This window comes from Neoarius graeffei, chromosome 20, assembly GCF_027579695.1.
Source record: "Neoarius graeffei isolate fNeoGra1 chromosome 20, fNeoGra1.pri, whole genome shotgun sequence".
Taxonomy (NCBI): Eukaryota; Metazoa; Chordata; class Actinopteri; order Siluriformes; family Ariidae; genus Neoarius; species Neoarius graeffei.
In genome coordinates, this window is record NC_083588.1 from 24,983,667 (window position 1) to 25,001,762 (window position 18,096).

The 18,096-nt window shown below is 46.4% G+C and overlaps 1 protein-coding gene across 5 annotated transcripts in view; it reads right to left on the reverse strand.

The window, feature by feature from the left end:
* Window positions 1-18,096, reverse strand: part of trap1 (TNF receptor-associated protein 1) — a 180,997-nt gene that overhangs the window by 15,904 nt on the left and 146,997 nt on the right. For 3 of the 5 annotated variants that reach the window (XM_060901424.1, XM_060901427.1, XM_060901428.1), the window contains 2 exons: window positions 7,398-7,470; window positions 6,398-7,271 (listed from right to left, as the gene is read on the reverse strand). In XM_060901424.1, the coding sequence (XP_060757407.1) occupies window positions 7,170-7,271; window positions 7,398-7,470 (175 nt within the window). In that variant the 3' untranslated portion in view covers window positions 6,398-7,169. Of the gene's footprint in view, window positions 1-6,397; window positions 7,272-7,397; window positions 7,471-18,096 lie in introns of those variants that run through there. The other 2 variants (XM_060901425.1, XM_060901426.1) reach the window with 2 other exon arrangements.

Below are 18,096 nucleotides of genomic sequence, written 5' to 3' on the forward strand. Positions count from 1 at the left end.
ATTTGGGGGAAGGGGGGAAGGGAAATGCTTTCCTATACAGAATTTGGGGGGGGATGCTTTCCTGATAATCTGAAGTGACTAGGACAGAAATAAATGCTTCCATGTTATGTTTATGTACAGCTCTCAAACCTCATGTGTTATGAGACTGATCAGGTTTGATGATTAAATCAGACTCAGTGTCTGACTTCAGGAATTTGAATAGAAGAAAACAAATAGATTTTTGCTTTCTTCTATTCAAAAAGTTTTAATAAAAGAATGAAATAATTTTCATCTAAAAAGCATGTAATAAATATTAATATCTCATCTCATCTTCTTCCGCTTATCCTTGGCCAGGTCACGGAGGCAGCAGTCTGAGCATGGAAGCCCAAACTTCCCTTTCCCCAGACACCTCAGCCAGCTCCTCGGGAAGAACATCGAAGCGTTCCCAGGCCAGCCGAGAGACATAGTCCCTCCAGCGTGTCTTCCCCGGGGCCTCCTCCTGGGGGGACATGCCTGGAACACCTCCCCAAGGAGGCATCCGAAAGAGATGCCCGAGCCACCTCAGCTGATTCCTGTTGATGTGGAGGAGCAGCGGCTCTACTCCGAGCTCCTCCTGAGTGACTGTGCTTCTCACCCTATCTCTAAGGGAGCGCCCAGCCACCCTGCGAAGGAAACTCATTTCGGCCGCTTGTATCCGCGATCTTGTTCTTTCGGTCATTACCCAAAGCTCATGACCATAGGTGAGAGTCGGAACGTAGACCGATCGGTAAATCGAGAACTTCGCCTTTTGGCTCAGCTCCTTCGTCACCACGACGGACCGGTAAAGCGACCGCATCACTGCGGAAGCCGCACCGATCTGCCTGTCGATCTCACACTCTATCCTTCCCTCGCTCGTGAACAAGATCCTGAGATAGTTAAACTCCTCCACTTGAGGCAGGACTTCTCCATCAACCTGGAGAGGGCAAGCCACCCTTTTCCAGTCGAGAACCATGGCCTCAGACTTGGAGGTGCTGATTCTCATCCCAGCAGCTTCACACTCGACTGCAAACCGCCCCAGTGCATGCTGAAGGTCCTGGTTTGAAGAAGCCAACAGGACATCATCATCTGCAAAAAGCAGAGATGAAATCCTGTGGTTCCCAAACAGGATTCCTTCCGGCCCCTGGCTGCGCCTAGAAATTCTGTCCATAAAAATTATGAACAGAACCAGTGACAAAGGGCAGCCCTGCTGGAGTCCAACATGCACTGAGAACAGGTCTGACTTACTGCCGGCAATGCGAACCAGACTCCTGCTCCGTTCGTACAGGGACCGGACAGCCCTTAGCAAAGAGCCCCAAACCCCATACTCCCGAAGCACCCTCCACAGAATACCACGAGGGACACGGTCGAATGCCTTCTCCAGATCCACAAAGCACATGTGGACTGGTTGGGCAAACTCCCATGAACCCTCGAGCACCCTATGAAGGGTATAGAGCTGGTCCGGTGTTCCGCGACCAGGACGAAAACTGCATTGTTCCTCCTGGATCTGAGGTTCGACTACTGGCCGCATTCTCCTCTCCAGTACCCTGGAGTAAACCTTCCCTGGGAGGCTACGAAGTGTGATTCCCCTATAATTGGAGCACACTCTCCGGTTCCCTTTCTTAAAAAGAGGGACCATCACCCCAGTCTGCCACTCCAGAGGCACTGTCCCCGACCACCACACAATGTTGCAGAGGCGTGTCAGCCAAGACAGCCCCACAACATCCAGAGACTTGAGATACTCAGGGCGGATCTCATCCACCCCCAATGCCTTGCCACCGAGGAGCTTGCTAACCACCTCAGTGACTTCAGCTTGGGTAATGGACGAGTCCACCCCTGAGTCATCAGCCTCTGCTTCCTCAATGGAAGACGTGACGGTGGGATTGAGGAGATCCTCAAAGTATTCCTTCCACCGCCCGACAATGTCCCCAGTCAAGGTCAACAGTTCCCCACCTGCACTGTAAACAGTGTTGGCAGAGTACTGTTTCCCCCTCCTGAGGCGCCAGATGGTTTGCCAGAATTTCTTCGAGGCCGACCGATAGTCCTCCTCCATGGCCTCACCGAACTCCTCCCAGTTCCGAGTTTTTGCCTCCTCAACTGCCAGAGCTGTGGCACGCCTGGCCTGCTGATACCCGTCAGCTGCCTCAGGAGTCCCGGAGGCCAACATGGCCCGATAGGACTCCTTCTTCAGCTTGACGGCATCCCTTACTTCCGGTGTCCACCACCAGGTTTGGGGATTGCCGCCACGACAGGCACCGGAGACCTTGCGGCCACAGCTCCGAACAGCCGCATCGACAATGGAGGCAGAGAACATGGTCCACTCGGACTCGATGTCCCCCGCCTCCCTCGGAAGCTGGGAGAAGCTCTCCTGGAGGTGGGAGTTAAAGACCTCCCCAACAGAGTGCTCGGCCAGACGTTCCCAGCAGACCCTCACCATACGTTTGGGCCTGCCAGGTCTGTCCAGCTTCCTCCTCTGCCAGCGGAGCCAACTCAACTCTAACAATATTCATTCATATAAATATTAATCTATGAATGAATATTGTTAGAGCAAAGCAACTCAATTTTGCCTAGTCAAGTCAGTTTATTTGCATAGTGCTTTTAACAGACATTGTTGCAAAGTAGCTTTACAGAAAATTAAAGACTTTAAATATGAGAGTTAATTTTATCCTTAATTTATTTATCCCTGATGAGCAAGCCTGTGGTGACAGTGGCAAGGAAAAACTCCCTTAGATGACACAAGGAAGAAACCTTGAGAGGAACCAGACTCAAGAGTACCCATCCTCATTTAGGTGACAACAGATAGCATGATTATAAATAACTTGCTTCTATAACGGTGTCCTATATAGTCACAAAGTACAACTGGATAACCAGGAAATTCATTATAGTTTTAGCATGAAGTCTATTTTGTTGAAGTAATCAACTGTTCACTGATGGAGACTTGAGTGCAAAACTGTTCATAACAACCGCAGTCCTAAAGTTATCATGGCAATTGTAGTCCTCAGCCATCATAGAAAAACTAAGTCTCCAGAGCTATCTTCTATGGATAGTGTCTTTCAGCTGTCCATATGGGGCCATCCTCCACAGGAGCAATGTGATGAGACTCCAGCCAGACATAAGGATGGATCAGGCAGGTCTGAAGAGCAGAAGAGGTCAGCATCACTAGTGTCTTAGGATCGACATATAACTCGACAGAGAGAGACGGAGGGACAGGGGAAGAAAAAACAGGTTGTTCGGTATACCCAGTGTCACCTAATAGTTAAGAACAGTACAGCTTGAGTGCTGAGTGACAGCTGGGACTCCAGCAAGACTAACTATTACAGCATAACTAAAAGGGAGAGCCAGAAGGTAAGAGACATGAGGGAGCCCTGGGACATAAAGCAGCCTGCCACTCTACCAACAACAAACCCGAGTGAACATGTGTGTGTGTGTGTGGGGGGGGGGGGGGGGGGGGGGGGGGGGGTTGACGAAAAAGATATTTTCAGCCAAGACTTAAACACTGAGACTGTGTCTGAGTCCCAAACACTACTTGGAAAGCCATTCCATAACTGTGGCGCTAAGCTGTGCTTAGCTTGTGGAGCTGTTTTGTAATAGTGTTTAAATTGAAAAACAGAACAGGTTGGAAAAATCTAGAATTCTAGCTCTTGGAATGAAAAAAAAAAAAGGTTTAAGACAGACAATTTTACTCCAAGTTCTATTAATATTGCACCTAATTGCTTGTAATTTTGTTTCAATAAAATACCAGAAATATTTGTTTTAATTATTGACATTATGACCTTTGAATAAAAAAAATGATGTAGCAAGTGGTAATGTAATACACATTCCTACAATATTCTAAAATAAACTGACAATATCTAATCGATTTGGAGAATACACAAAAGCATATATTTACAGGTTCAAACGTGTATAGTTTTTCTGCAACTGCATGTTTTACTGTCACAAATGTCTTGTCATAGGTAACTGAGATCTGAACTTTATACATAAATACCATGCGTATGACTGATGTCCCTGGTATGCGTGTTGAGCACGTCTACCAATGCCCCGTATCAAAGCGTGCATCACTATAAGAACCATGTGTCCAATACAGTTGGCGTGTTGATCACAAGATGGAGGTTATGTTGTACAACCCCGATTCCAAAAAAGTTGGGACAAAGTACAAATTGTAAATAAAAACGGAATGCAATGATGTGGAAGTTTCAAAATTCCATATTTTATTCAGAATAGAACATAGATGACATATCATATGTTTAAACTGAGAAAATGTATCATTTAAAGAGAAAAATTAGGCGATTTTAAATTTCATGATAACACATCTCAAAAAAGTTGGGACAAGGCCATGCTTACCACTGTGAGACATCCCCTTTTCTCTTTACAACAGTCTATAAACGTCTGGGGACTGAGGAGACAAGTTGCTCAAGTTTAGGGATAGGAATGTTAACCCATTCTTGTCTAATGTAGGATTCTAGTTGCTCAACTGTCTTAGGTCTTTTTTGTCGTATCTTCCGTTTTATGATGCGACAAATGTTTTCTATGTGGAAAAGATCTGGACTGCAGGCTGGCCAGTTCAGTACCCAGACCCTTCTTCTACGCAGCCATGATGCTGTAATTGATGCAGTATGTGGTTTGGCATTGTCTCATCTCATCTCATTATCTCTAGCCGCTTTATCCTGTTCAACAGGGTCGCAGGCAAGCTGGAGCCTATCCCAGCTGACTACGGGCGAAAGGCAGGGTACACCCTGGACAAGTCGCCAGGTCATCACAGGGCTGACACATAGACACAGACAACCATTCACACTCACATTCACACCTATGGTCAATTTAGAGTCACCAGTTAACCTAACCTGCATGTCTTTGGACTGTGGGGGAAACCAGAGCACCCGGAGGAAACCCACGCGGACATGGGGAGAACATGCAAACTCCGCACAGAAAGGCCCTCGCCGGCCACGGGGCTCGAACCCGGACCTTCTTGCTGTGAGGCGACAGCACTAACCACTACACCACCGTGGGTTTGGCATTGTCATGTTGGAAAATGCAAGGTCTTCCCTGAAAGAGACGTCGTCTGGATGGGAGCATATGTTGCTCTAGAACCTGGATTATACCTTTCAGCATTGATGGTGTCTTTCCAGATGTGTCAGCTGCCCATGCCACATGCACTAATGCAACCCCATACCATCAGAGATGCAGGCTTCTGAACTGAGCGCTGATAACTTGGGTCGTCCTTCTCCTCTTTAGTCCGAATGACACGGCATCCCTGATTTCCATAAAGAACTTCAAATTTTGATTCGTCTGACCACAGAACAGTTTTCCACTTTGCCACAGTCCATTTTAAATGAGCCTTGGCCCAGAGAAGACGTCTGCGCTTCTGGATCATGTTTAAATATGGCTACTTCTTTGAACTATAGAGTTTTAGCTGGCAACGGCGGATTGCACGGTGAATTGTGTTCACAGATAATGTTCTCTGGAAATATTTCTGAGCCCATTTTGTGATTTCCAATACAGAAGCATGCCTGTATGTGATGCAGTGTCATCTAAGGGCCCGAAGATCACGGGCACCCAGTATGGTTTTCCGGCCTTGACCTTTACGCACAGAGATTCTTCCAAATTCTCTGAATCTTTTGATGATATTATGCACTGTAGATGATATGTTCAAACTCTTTGCAATTTTACACTGTCAAACTCCTTTCTGATATTGCTCCACTATTTGTCGGCGCAGAATTAGGGGGATTGGTGATCCTCTTCCCATCTTTACTTCTGAGAACTGCTGCCACTCCAAGATGCTCTTTTTATACCCAGTCATGTTAATGACCTATTGCCAATTGACCTAATGAGTTGCAATTTGGTCCTCCAGCTGTTCCTTTTTGTACCTTTAACTTTTCCAGCCTCTTATTGCCCCTGTCCCAACTTTTTTGAGATGTGTTGCTGTCATGAAATTTCAAATGAGCCAATATTTGGCATGAAATTTCAAAATGTCTCACTTTTGACATTTGATATGTTCTATTGTGAATACAATCTCAGTTTTTGAGATTTGTAAATTATTGCATTCCGTTTTTATTTACAATTTGTACTTTGTCCCAACTTTTTTGGAATCGGGGTTGTAGTATGTAAAGCTTTAACTGACTTTGCACATTAGTACCAAGAGATTAGTGTGAGATTTGCCTTTGTTGTCTGCAGTTGTTTTGTTTTAAGAAATAGAACCTACCAGGAAAATAAGAAAAGTTATCCTACTTGGGAATATTTGGAAATTATATCGTCCAGTATGGTAAGGAAGAATGAGTTATTAAAAAACAAAACAAAAACACTAAAATTCCTGCACCAGTATGTGTATATGAACGTTTGTTTACACTCCAACATTCACAAGATCAGCACATTATTCACAAGTTTGGTTAAAAGCAAAACTCGTACAACCTTATTTCGGTGCTTTAATCAATAACCACATTTATTAGAATATGATAATGCATCACATTTCTTTTATCCATAATAGAAGTAATTGCATAATGCCGTTCTATAATCCACTAGATGACGCTGTTACATGACATTGATACGCCAACACTTTTCCCAACACAGGTAGCGGAAACTGTCGTGTTCTTCACAAGGCTCCATCTGCCCATCACTAACTATTACAATCCCGCTGTTTAATGTACAAGTAAGGACAAAAGATCATTAATAAAGGCAAAAGTTCAGCAGAAGCATGTTGCAGCTTTAATGTTACGTGTCCATGATCAAGCTCATTACATCATTTTGTATTCATTTCAGCTCTGCCAAGTCCATCCCCTGCATAACTTGAAAATCTGTCTTACAGTGTGGCAGTAAAAGTTCAGCAGACCCCAGCTTTACACAAATTAATGCATCTGGTGCATTCTGGAAAGCAAAAGAAACGTCATTGAAATGTCTACAAGCTGGAAGAAAAAAGTGCTTTAGTAACAAAATTTGCAAGTGGATACATGAAGTAACATATCATCTTTGGCCTCTAACACTACACTGCACTACACTAAATATTCTTCTGTAACAAACATCTGACACCAAAGAGCTGTTATAATACAATTTTACTGTACAAGACTTTGATGGGGATTTGGTCTGGACACATACAGCTAAGTGTAGGACAGAAAATTGCCGACATTTATAGATGGCTGTGATGTTGCAAAACAAAGGACAGGTCTCTCTAACCTGCAGTCCTGGTCTCAGTGTTTCTCTAGGGCTTTGGTCAGCAGATCATTTAAGCGAGAGATCATTGGGCGAGGGTCATCATTCAGACCAGCTGTGATCATAGCGTTGTCAAAAATCTGAAACATCAAACATTGAAGAGATGGGATGTATAAATTTACGGGGTGTTAGAATATTGGTTAATACACAGTGACAACTTGTTGAACTAATAGCCAAATTACTAGTTTGACTAAAGTTTGACAAACCTGCTCAAGCAGCAGCTGTGCAAGATCAGGATTAGAATCTTTCAGCACATGAAGTTTCTTGATGAGTTCATGCCTGCAAAAAAAAGCAAAGTTATTATACATACAAAACACTTTTTCCAAGGAATAAAAACATGCATTCTATTCCCTTATAGTGGGTTTCATTCATTTGGTTTGATCGCATGTAACGTTATCGCTTAACCTACATGTATTATGCCACTCTACCCAATGGAGAATGAATGTGCGTGCAATATTGTTGCAAATATCGCATGTTGTCAAGACATGACATCACACGTCATGCGAATATCCAATGACAAAACTTTTCTACTGCACATGTACAGAATCATTTCTTTGTTAGCTGGGAATGAGAAAAGACGAGGCTAATCTAGTGCTTCTGCTAGGATTAGGTACGCTATAATTAAGCACTAAATAAATAAACTGAAAACTGAAACTAAAAGATGTGCTGAACACCCGAAAAGCTACCAAAAATTCATTATATATTCTTCATGCATATTTACAAGAGAAAAACATACCAACAGACATTGAAAAACTGGAAAAGAGACATGTTGGAGATGTAAAACTTCCGCACTAACGAGCGACTGACAATTTGTAAACAAACATGGCCGCAAGGTTTGCTTCATTAAAAGAGAATGTCATTAAAAGAGATTTTGAGAGAATTTTGGCTGCCAGGTTGCACCGTTGTGTATAGTTGTTGATGTTGATTTTAAAAGCAACCAAGTACACAGAGAAATGAATACTTAAGTCTGAGTGAAAAATACTGTGGCGAGTGTGCATGTAAGAAGAGTCTGGAGACAGAAATCTTAGTTTCTCAGTCGTTAGCCTGTGCTACTGATGAACGCTACACCAGCTAGAAGGTGACTTCAGTTGCGCTGATGAATGCAACACCAGCTGTAGGTGACTGCACTGCCTCGCTGACAGTGCTAACTCGCAGGTAAGCAAGCTAGCGTTGGCCTTCAAGAATGCTGATATGAAGTGTGTGTGTATATGTATTATAATATTGACTGCCTTTTTTTCGTTGTATATCAGATACTCGACTTTGATTCGTTCAGCATCATGCTAGCTGAATGGAACATGTCTGATATACTACCAATATGCTAGCCAATATTATTTAAATATTCCACCTTCAAAATACAGTTCTATATGACAGTGAAATTTTTATTAAGAATGCTCTCGTATCAGAAAATTGGCAGGAATCATTTTGCTTATGCTAACTTAAACACACAATACCATATACACCCACACACCATCCATTTTATTAGAAGCACCTGCATATTCATGCAATTATCCAATCATGTGACATCAGCACAATGCACAAAATCATGTGCAAGATAGAGCTCAAGAGCTTAAGTTAATATCAGAAATTACAGATCAGAAAATGGGGAAAATTGATCTTGGTGACTTTGTCCCTGATGTAAAATGCTTGAGCCAGATGGGCTGGTTGGAGTATTTCAGAAACTGCTGATCTCCTGGGATTTTCACACACAACAGTCTTTATAGCTTTACACAAAATGGTGTGAAAGAGATAACATCCAATGAGCAGCAGTTTCAGCATTGGAAATGCCTTGTTGAGAGAGATCAGAAGGGACTGTCAAAACTGGTTAAAGCTCACAGCTGAAGACTGAAAATAACATGACATGTATATGCTTAAGATTAAGGGCTGGGGATTGACTTGCCCTACCACTTGTTATCCTGATGATGTTCTTTTTTTTATGCTGGCAGTGTTTTGGGTCATTGTCTTGCGACATGATGAAGTTTGTCCCAACGGGAGTGGATTCAATTCTCTGTAAACTGGCAGACATTTCTGTAGACTTCTGAATTCATTCTGCTGCTACCATCATGAGTTACATCATCAATAAAGATTAGTGAGCCCGTTCTAGAAGAAGCCATGCAAGCCCAAGCCATGACTATTTCCACCCTGCTTGACTGATGAGCTCATATGTAGAGGATCATGAGCAGATCCTTTCTATGCACACACTTTGGGAGAGGTTAATCTTGGTTCCAGAAGGTTTGTGGCTCATTTCTTTGCAAATTCCAATATGGCCTTCAGAGTCTTACTGCTGACCGAAGGTTTTGCATATTGTGTTCGTATACTACCTATATTTCTGCTCTCAAAGCCTTCTTTAAGTTGGGCATTGCAACACCATCACTCCTGCCCTATGGTGGTTCTTGGCCATGCCACTGACTGTTGCTTCTGGGTTTTTCTTCACAGCTCTCTCAATGTTTCTGTTATTAACTGCTGTTGTACACCAATGGTTTCTTTCTTTTGAACCAAAAGAAGCCAGTGGTTGGTTTCTTTCTTTTTTAGATCTTTTTGGCATTTTTCATTCCAAAAGATGCCATGTTCTAAGTTGTTTAACAAAGACATACAAGCTGAAATTCTGCTCCATCACCTCATATTCAGCTTTTAATCTCAAACCCAAATGCTATCAAAAATAAAAGAATTGGCCTTGTCATTCCAATACTTTCAAACAGGACTGTACATTGCGAGTAGGGATTTGTTAATGGAACAATAATGGCTGTCAAAACAAAAACAAAAATGCCTGTCTGCTTTGCTACAATGTCCATTGTTAAAAACACTATACAAATAAAACTAAACTGACAGCCTCTCAAAATTGGGCTTCCGTGGTCACGTGATGCATTTGGCATGAGAGGTTTGTTTCTGTCGCCCTCCTGTTCCGAAGGCCAAAAATGTTTAATTATAACTGATTAAACCACAGGCATTTATAGTAATTTACCAGAAAACATGTCTAGAACTGAAGGGAACACAAATCAGCAAGAAACTACTAGAAGGAAAACGCGTATTGACAAGAAAATACAGTCGGCTAATCCTGATTCTGGCGCTGATGATGGCGACGCTGAGGATAGCGTTGCTAACACCATTGCTCAAAATGTCACGGAGAAGATTAGTGCCTTGATGGAGCTGAAATTCACCGAGTTACAGTCTTCCTTGCACGGTTTGAATGGCCGCAAAAAAGAAAATACCAATAGGATAACAGATGCAGAGAGTCGTATCTCAGAGTGTGATGATCGTACAAGTTCTTTGGAGAGTAAAGTTGCCGAACTTGAGCAAAAAGTTAAGTCCCTAACCGACTGAGTCGAAGACACTGAAAACCGAAGTCGCAGGGACAATTTACATATCATCGGCCTCAAAGAAGGTACGGAAAGGACACAGGGAGTCAAATTTTTTGAATCGTGGCTACCTGACATACTGGGCTTGGAAACAAAGCATGGGTCTATAAAGATTGATAGAGCTCACAGAGCCCTTGGGCCATGAAAGAAAAACTATGTCAGACCTGTTATTCTAAAATTGCATAACTACAACGACAAGCAGAAGATCCTGTGGCAGTGGGGGCGTGGTCAAGCATCAGTCTGTGACAGGAGGGCGGAGTCAGGGAAGGTAAGTGGCAGAATCACTACACCTGTCGTTAATTAATGTGTTTGTGTGTCTTCCCAGTGACCGCGCCCTATTTAAGGAGAGAGAGCGAGAGAAGAGGGAGCACTCTCTCCTGAACCAGACGGCTGATGTGTGTGCATGTGAGAGAGTGTTTAGAAAAGCTGAATAAAAGAGAGTTTTGTGAACTCAGTTCTGGCCTGCCGTCCTTCTGTGCTCCACCCACCTACATGAACTGTCACAGTGGTGCCGAAACCCGGGAATGAGCACAGAAGAGAACAGCCCCATGGAGTCCTCCCCCTTCGCGGACCTGATCCACGCCCTCACCACGGCCCAACAGAGCCAGCACCAAGCGCTGCTCGCCCTCCGTAAGGAGCAAGAACAACGGTTCGAGGCCCTGGTGCAACAGGAAGATCGTCGGGCGTTCTGGCACCTCCTCGCATCGGCAGGGTCTACCAACGCTCCCACTGCGGACCCGTCCCCTCCCACCTTAACAAAGATAGGCCCGCAGGACGACCCCGAGGCATTCATCATGCTCTTTGAGCAAGTCGCGGAGACCTCAGGGTGGCCGATGGATCAGCGCGCGGCACGCCTCCTCCCCCTGCTAATGGGAGAGGCGCAGCTGGCCGCGCTACAGCTCCCCGCCGACCGCCGGCTGGCCTACGCGGACCTTCGCCGGGCCGTCCTCCAGCGTGTGGGGTGCACCCCCGAGCAGCAGTGTCAGCGCTTCCGCGCTTTGCGCTTGGAGGAAGTCGGCCAGCCGTTCGCGTTTGGCCAGCAACTCCGGGACGCCTGCTGGCAGTGGTTGAGGGCTGACAGCTGCGACGCCAAGGGACTCATCGACCAGGTGGGACTGGAACAGTACATCGCACGTTTACCAGCAGGAACCGCAGAGTGGGTCCAGTGCCACCGCCCGACATCGCTGGATCAGGCAATCGAGCTGGCGGAGGACCATTTGGCGGCTGTCCCGACGACAGGACAGCAGATGACCTCTTCTATTCTCTCTTCTCTCTCTCCCTCTTCCTCCTCCTGTGTCTCCTCCTTGCCCCATTCCCCCACCGCGGAGGCGGGGGCCGGCACCACCCCAGCCGGCCCGCCGCACCCGCGGTGCCCTTCCGTTTCTCCCTTCTGTGTCTGTCTCTCCCCCCCCCTCAGGTGAGTGAGCCCCAGAGCACTAGTGCAGAGAGGAAGCCCGGGCCGGTTTGCTGGTGCTGCGGGGAGCCGGGCCACCTCCAACAGCAGTGCTCGGTAATGGAGGTGGGCGCGGTGGTTCGGATCCCCGACGCACCAGGAGCCGCCCCCGATCGGGCCGGAGCGTATCACATACCGGTGAGTATCCAAGGGGATACATATCAGGCGTTGGTGGATTCTGGCTGTAATCAGACCTCAATCCACCAAAGCCTGGTGCAAGACGAGGCATTGGGGGGAGCACAATTGGTGAAGGTGTTGTGTGTGCATGGGGATGTTCACAACTACCCTTTAGTGTCGGTCCACATTCTTTTCCGAGGGGAAAAATTTATAGTGAAGGCGGCGGTTAATCCTCGCCTTACCCACTCTATAATTTTGGGGACTGATTGGCCGGGATTTCGGGATTTAATGACACACTTAGTGAAGAGTGGGTCCTGCCATTTAACAGGGGGAGGTCCCTGTGTCACTTTGGCGGGAGCAGCTGTCACAGAGCCGTCTACGTCATCACCGCGTCAGAGTGAGGAGCCGCCGGCCCCTCCTCTCTCTGTTGGGGAATCCCTCGCGGATTTCCCATTAGAGCAATCGCGAGACGAGACTCTGCGGCATGTGTTTGACCAAGTGAGAGTAATCGATGGTCAAACGCTCCAGCCGAACGCCACCCCATCCTTCCCCTACTTTGCGATTATGAAGGATAGATTATACCGAGTGACGCAGGACACTCAAACTAAAGAGCGAGTCACGCAGCTTTTGATTCCGAAGAGCCACCGGGAATTGGTATTCCAGGCGGCTCACTTTAATCCCATGGCTGGACACTTAGGGCAGGATAAAACACTAGCCTGAATAATGGCCTGATTCTATTGGCCGGGGATCCGCGGCGATGTCCGTAGGTGCTGTACGGCGTGCTGCGAATGCCAGTTAGTAAATCCAGCGGCCATTCCAAAAGCACCTTTGCGCCCTCTACTGTTAATCGAGACCCCGTTCGAAAGAATTGGGATGGGTCTCGTCGGGCCATTAGATCGGTCAACACGAGGGTACCGCTTTATATTAGTTCTAGTGGACTATGCAACGCAATACCCGGAAGCAGTGCCTCTTCGCAATATCTCAGCACGCAGTATTGCGGAGGCACTCTTCCGCGTCATCTCCCGAGTTGGAATCCCGAAAGAGATTCTGACTGACTAAGGCACCTCGTTTATGTCACGTACACTGAACGAACTGTATAGGTTGTTGGGTATTAAGCCGATCCGCACCAGCATGTATCACCCACAAACAGACGGTTTAGTTGAACGGTTCAACCGCACCCTCAAGAACATAATTAAAAAATTCGTAAGTGAGGACGCACGTACAGTAATTGGGATAAATGGCTCGAACCCTTGCTCTTTGCAGTGCGAGAGGTCCCCCAAGCCTCCACGGGGTTCTCCCCATTTGAATTGTTATACGGGCGTAAAGCCGCGCGGCATTCTAGATGTGCTGCGGGAAAATTGGGAGGAGGGACCTTCACCAAGTAAAAACGAAATCCAATACGTTATTGACCTGCGCGCAAAACTCCACACACTCACGCACCTAACTCAGGAGAATTTGCAGCAGGCCCAAGAACGACAGACCCGCCTGTACGACAAGGGTATGCGCCTTAGGGAGTTCGCACCGGGAGATAAAGTGCTCGTACTGTTGCCCACATCGAGCTCCAAACTGGTCGCCAAGTGGCAAGGACCCTTTGAGGTCACACGGCGAGTCAGGGATGTTGACTATGAAGTGAGGCGAGTGGATAGGGGTGGGGCGCTACAGATTTACCACCTCAATCTGCTCAAACTCTGGAACGAGGAGGTCCCCGTGGCGTTGGTGTCGGTGGTTCCGGAGAAGGCGGAGCTGGGGCCGGAGGTTCAAAAGGGAACATTGGCATTGCGTACCTCTCCGGTCCCCTGTGGAGACCACCTCTCCCTGACCCAACTCACGGAGGTTGCCCAGTTGCAGACCGAGTTTTCGGACGTGTTCTCGCCCCTGCCCGGCCGCACCACCCTCATAGAGCACCACATTGAGACGCCCCCGGGGGTGGTAGTGCGTAGCCGCCCTTACAGGTTACCCAAGCACAAGAAAAAGGTGGTTCGGGAAGAACTCAAGGCCATGCTCGAAATGGGCATCGTCGAAGAGTCCCACAGTGACTGGAGCAGCCCAGCGGTCTTGGTACCCAAGGCCGACGGGTCGGTCCGGTTCTGTGTAGACTATAGAAAAGTCAACGTGGTGTCTAAATTCGATGCGTACCCAATGCCTTGTATTGATGAGTTGCTTGATCGGCTAGGCACGGCTCGTTTTTACTCGACACTGGATTTAACAAAGGGTTATTGGCAGATCCCCTTGACTCCATTATCCCGGGAAAAAAACGGCCTTTTCAACACCGTTCAGCTTACACCAATTCGTCACACTTCCTTTTGGGCTGTTTGGGGTGCCCACTACGTTTCAGCGGCTGATGGATAGGGATAGGGTCCTCCGCCCCCACGCCACCTATGCGGCCGCCTACCTCGATGACATTATCATCTATAGTAATGACTGGCTGAGGCACCTCGAACATCTGAGGGCCGTCCTTAGGTCGCTGAGGCGAGCGGGTCTCACAGCCAACCCGAAGAAGTGTGATTAGGCGGGTGGAAGTACGGTATCTGGGCTTCCACTTGGGCAATGGACAGGTGCGTCCCCAAATTAACAAGACAGCAGCAATTACGGCCTGTCCGAGGCCCAAGACCAAAAAGGGGGTTAGACAGTTCCTGGGGCTGGCTGGCTATTATCGTAGGTTTATACCTAATTATTCGGACGTCACCAGCCCACTGACTGATCTGACTAAAAAGGGGGCACCAGATCCGGTCCAGTGGATGGAGCAATGCCAGCGGGCTTTTTCTAAGGTCAAGGCTGCACTGTGTGGGGGGCCACTTTTACACTCCCCTGACTTTTCTCTCCCCATTATGTTGCAGACGGATGCGTCGGACAGAGGGCTGGGGGCCGTTTTGTCCCAAGAGGTGGAGGGGGAGGATCGCCCAGTCTTATACATCAGTCGCAAGCTGTCGGTGCGTGAGGGGCGCTACAGCCCCATTGAGAAAGAGTGCCTGGCGATCAAGTGGGCGGTCCTCGCCCTCCGTTACTACCTGCTGGGACACCCTTTCACCCTCTGTTCGGACCACGCGCCCCTCCAGTGGCTCCACCGCATGAAGGATGCCAATGCGCGGATCACCCGTTGGTATCTGGCACTCCAACCCTTTAACTTCAAGGTGATCCACAGGGCGGGGGCGCAGATGGTCGTGGAGGACTTCCTCTCCCGTCAAGGGGGGGGGGGGGAGTCGGCTGCAGGCCGGACTCGGGGTATGTGGCAGCGGGGGCGTGGTCAAGCATCGGACTGTGACAGGAGGGTGGAGTCAGGGAAGGTAAGTGGCAGAATCACTACACCTGTCGTTAATGTGTTTGTGTGTCTTCCCAGTGACCGCGCCCTATTTAAGGAGAGAGAGCGAGAGAAGAGGGAGCTCTCTCCCGAACCAGACGGCTGATGCGTGTGTCTGAGTGTGGGAGAGTGTTTATAAAAGCTGAAAAGCTGAATAAAAGAGAGTTTTGTGAACTCAGTTCTGGCCTGCCGTCCTTCTGTGCTTCACCCACCTACATGAACTGTCACAGATCCTTACAGCCGTCAGAGAAAAGAACGAAATCTCCTATCAGGGGAATAAGGTTTACATCCGACAGGACTTGTCACCTCGAGTGAGGGAGGCTAGGTGCCAGTTCAACGCCACATGCGAACAACTTATCCAGAGAGGAATACGGTTCCAAATACGCTATCCATCCACTCTATGCTTCACCCTCAATGGCGAGGCCCACTCCTTCGAGTCTCCTAAAGATGCGGATGAATTTCTGACCAGGTTTGGATCCGATTGACTACTAGGCTATTGATTGTAGAACCGACTTAGGCTACCCTTTTGTTTCATTCCTCATCTAGGCTAGCCCATAAGGAATGTCATTCTATATGGTGTTTGTGAATTTAATTTGCCTGTAAGACACCTGTTTCATTTTTTGGTAGGCTACTTGCTACCTTTTTTTTTTTGGTTTATTTGTTTGTTATTTTCATATTGGTCCGAGTCTAACCTATTTACTGGATATAAGGACTTGCTCAAAGACTGTGGAGATTCCTCATTTTTGTTTGCAAGTAATTGCAATTAGTCTACATTTGTGGATATAAGGAAATTCCTGATTAAGTCAGGAAATTGACTGATTTTTGTTATGGGGCTGCATACAGTATTTTTCTTCTTATAGCCTACATGCATCGCTTAATTACTTGGGTTTTTTTTATTTTATTTTTTTTATCCTGAAAGGGGTTTTCAATGCGCTAATTGGCCGATGGGGGGGGGGGGGGGGGGGGGAGAGATGTGGGGATTGTGCATTAGAGGAATGGAATTACCTTCTGCTCATGTTTTGTTCTCACTTATTGATGGAGGGACACCTCTTAGCTTCACTTGTCCCAAGTCACTGAATGCCATATTATGGCTGTTTTTTCTTTCTGTTCTGGGTGGGGTTTGCTTGGCTTTTCTGGGATGTGTTCCATCGTTTGGGGATGGACCTTTAGAGACAGCTTTATTTATTGTATTATTTTTCAGTAATTCTGTGAATTATGCTCCTGCCATTAAGCTATATCTGATTTCATCTTCAGCCTATCTACCTATGGTTTCTTCTTACTCAGATACCAATTCCACAGTACTCAACACACATTTAATTAATGACTGACATCAAAATTGTGAAGGGCATCAATCATGTTATCAAACGTCAGAAAATACTCTCCTTCCTGAAAAGGGAGAAATGTCAGCTTTTCTTCAGGAGACTCACTTGTCTGATTTAGAACATGCAGAACATGAGGAAGGGCAGGTGTTTTACTCTTCATATAACTCCAGAAGCAGAGGGGTTGCTGTTCTTTTACATTGTAGCTTGCCTTTTACCCTTGATAAAACGATAACTGACAAAGGCGGCCACTATGTGCTTCTGTCTGGGTATTTATTTGGCAAGCATGTTGGTTTTGGATGTATATACGCCCCTACTGCTTATGAAGCATCTTTTTTTTCCCGCAGCTTCTCTCAGACCTGGCTTCACTTTCCTCTTCATACATGGTCATGGGAGGTGACTTCAACTGTGTACTTAACCCTAACATTGATGTTTCACCTCCTCGTTCTGCTCTATCAAGGAAGAGCACCAAATTGCTTGAATTAATTAAGGATTTAGACTTGTATGATATCTGGAGAACATTGCACCCTTTGGATAAAGATTACACTTTTTTTTCTATCCCTCACCAAGTTTTTTCTAGATTAGACTACTTTTTCTCATCAAGGTCGGTCCTAAATAGGATAGTAGATTGCAAAATTGGTATTCAGTCTATTTCTGACCATTCTCCTATTGCTGTAACCATGCCCCCTCCTTATAGGGATCCAACCTGTACAGGTAGATGCTGGCGACTGAATCCTGTTCTGCTACGAAAACGGTGCTTCATTGAATATATTACTGGGGAAATTGGACATTTTTTTTTGCTGAAAATAGAACACCTGGCATTAGTCCCTCTACTCTATGGGAATCTGCCAAGGCATATATACGCGGGGCCATTATATCATACTCTTCAGCACAGAAGAAGGATGCCATTGAAAAACAATTGGAACTTGAGAGGGTTGTGCTTGACCTTGAGGCTCAGCTCAGGCTCTCATACAGTATCTCCTTGGCAAAACAGTTAGGAGCAGCCCGCTCTGCTCTAAATCAGCTGTTAACCCACAAAGCAAAAACACAAATATTCTTTGCGAAACACAGGTTATTTGAATCAGGCAATAAAACTGAGCCAAATCTGATTTCATCTCTAACAGATAAACATGGGTCTAGACACTTCAAATCAGCAGATCTAAATAAAGTTATGAGGTTATTCTATGAGGAACTTTATAGCTCAGACTGCACATCCTCTTCAGTAGTCAGATCCAACTTTCTGGATGGAATGGAATTGCCATCTCTGTCTGTTGAACAAAAAGCAGAATTAAGTAGACCGATTTGCAAAGAAGTTGTTCTAGAAACTATCAATGACCTCAAAGGGGGCAAGGCTCCCAGCCTAGA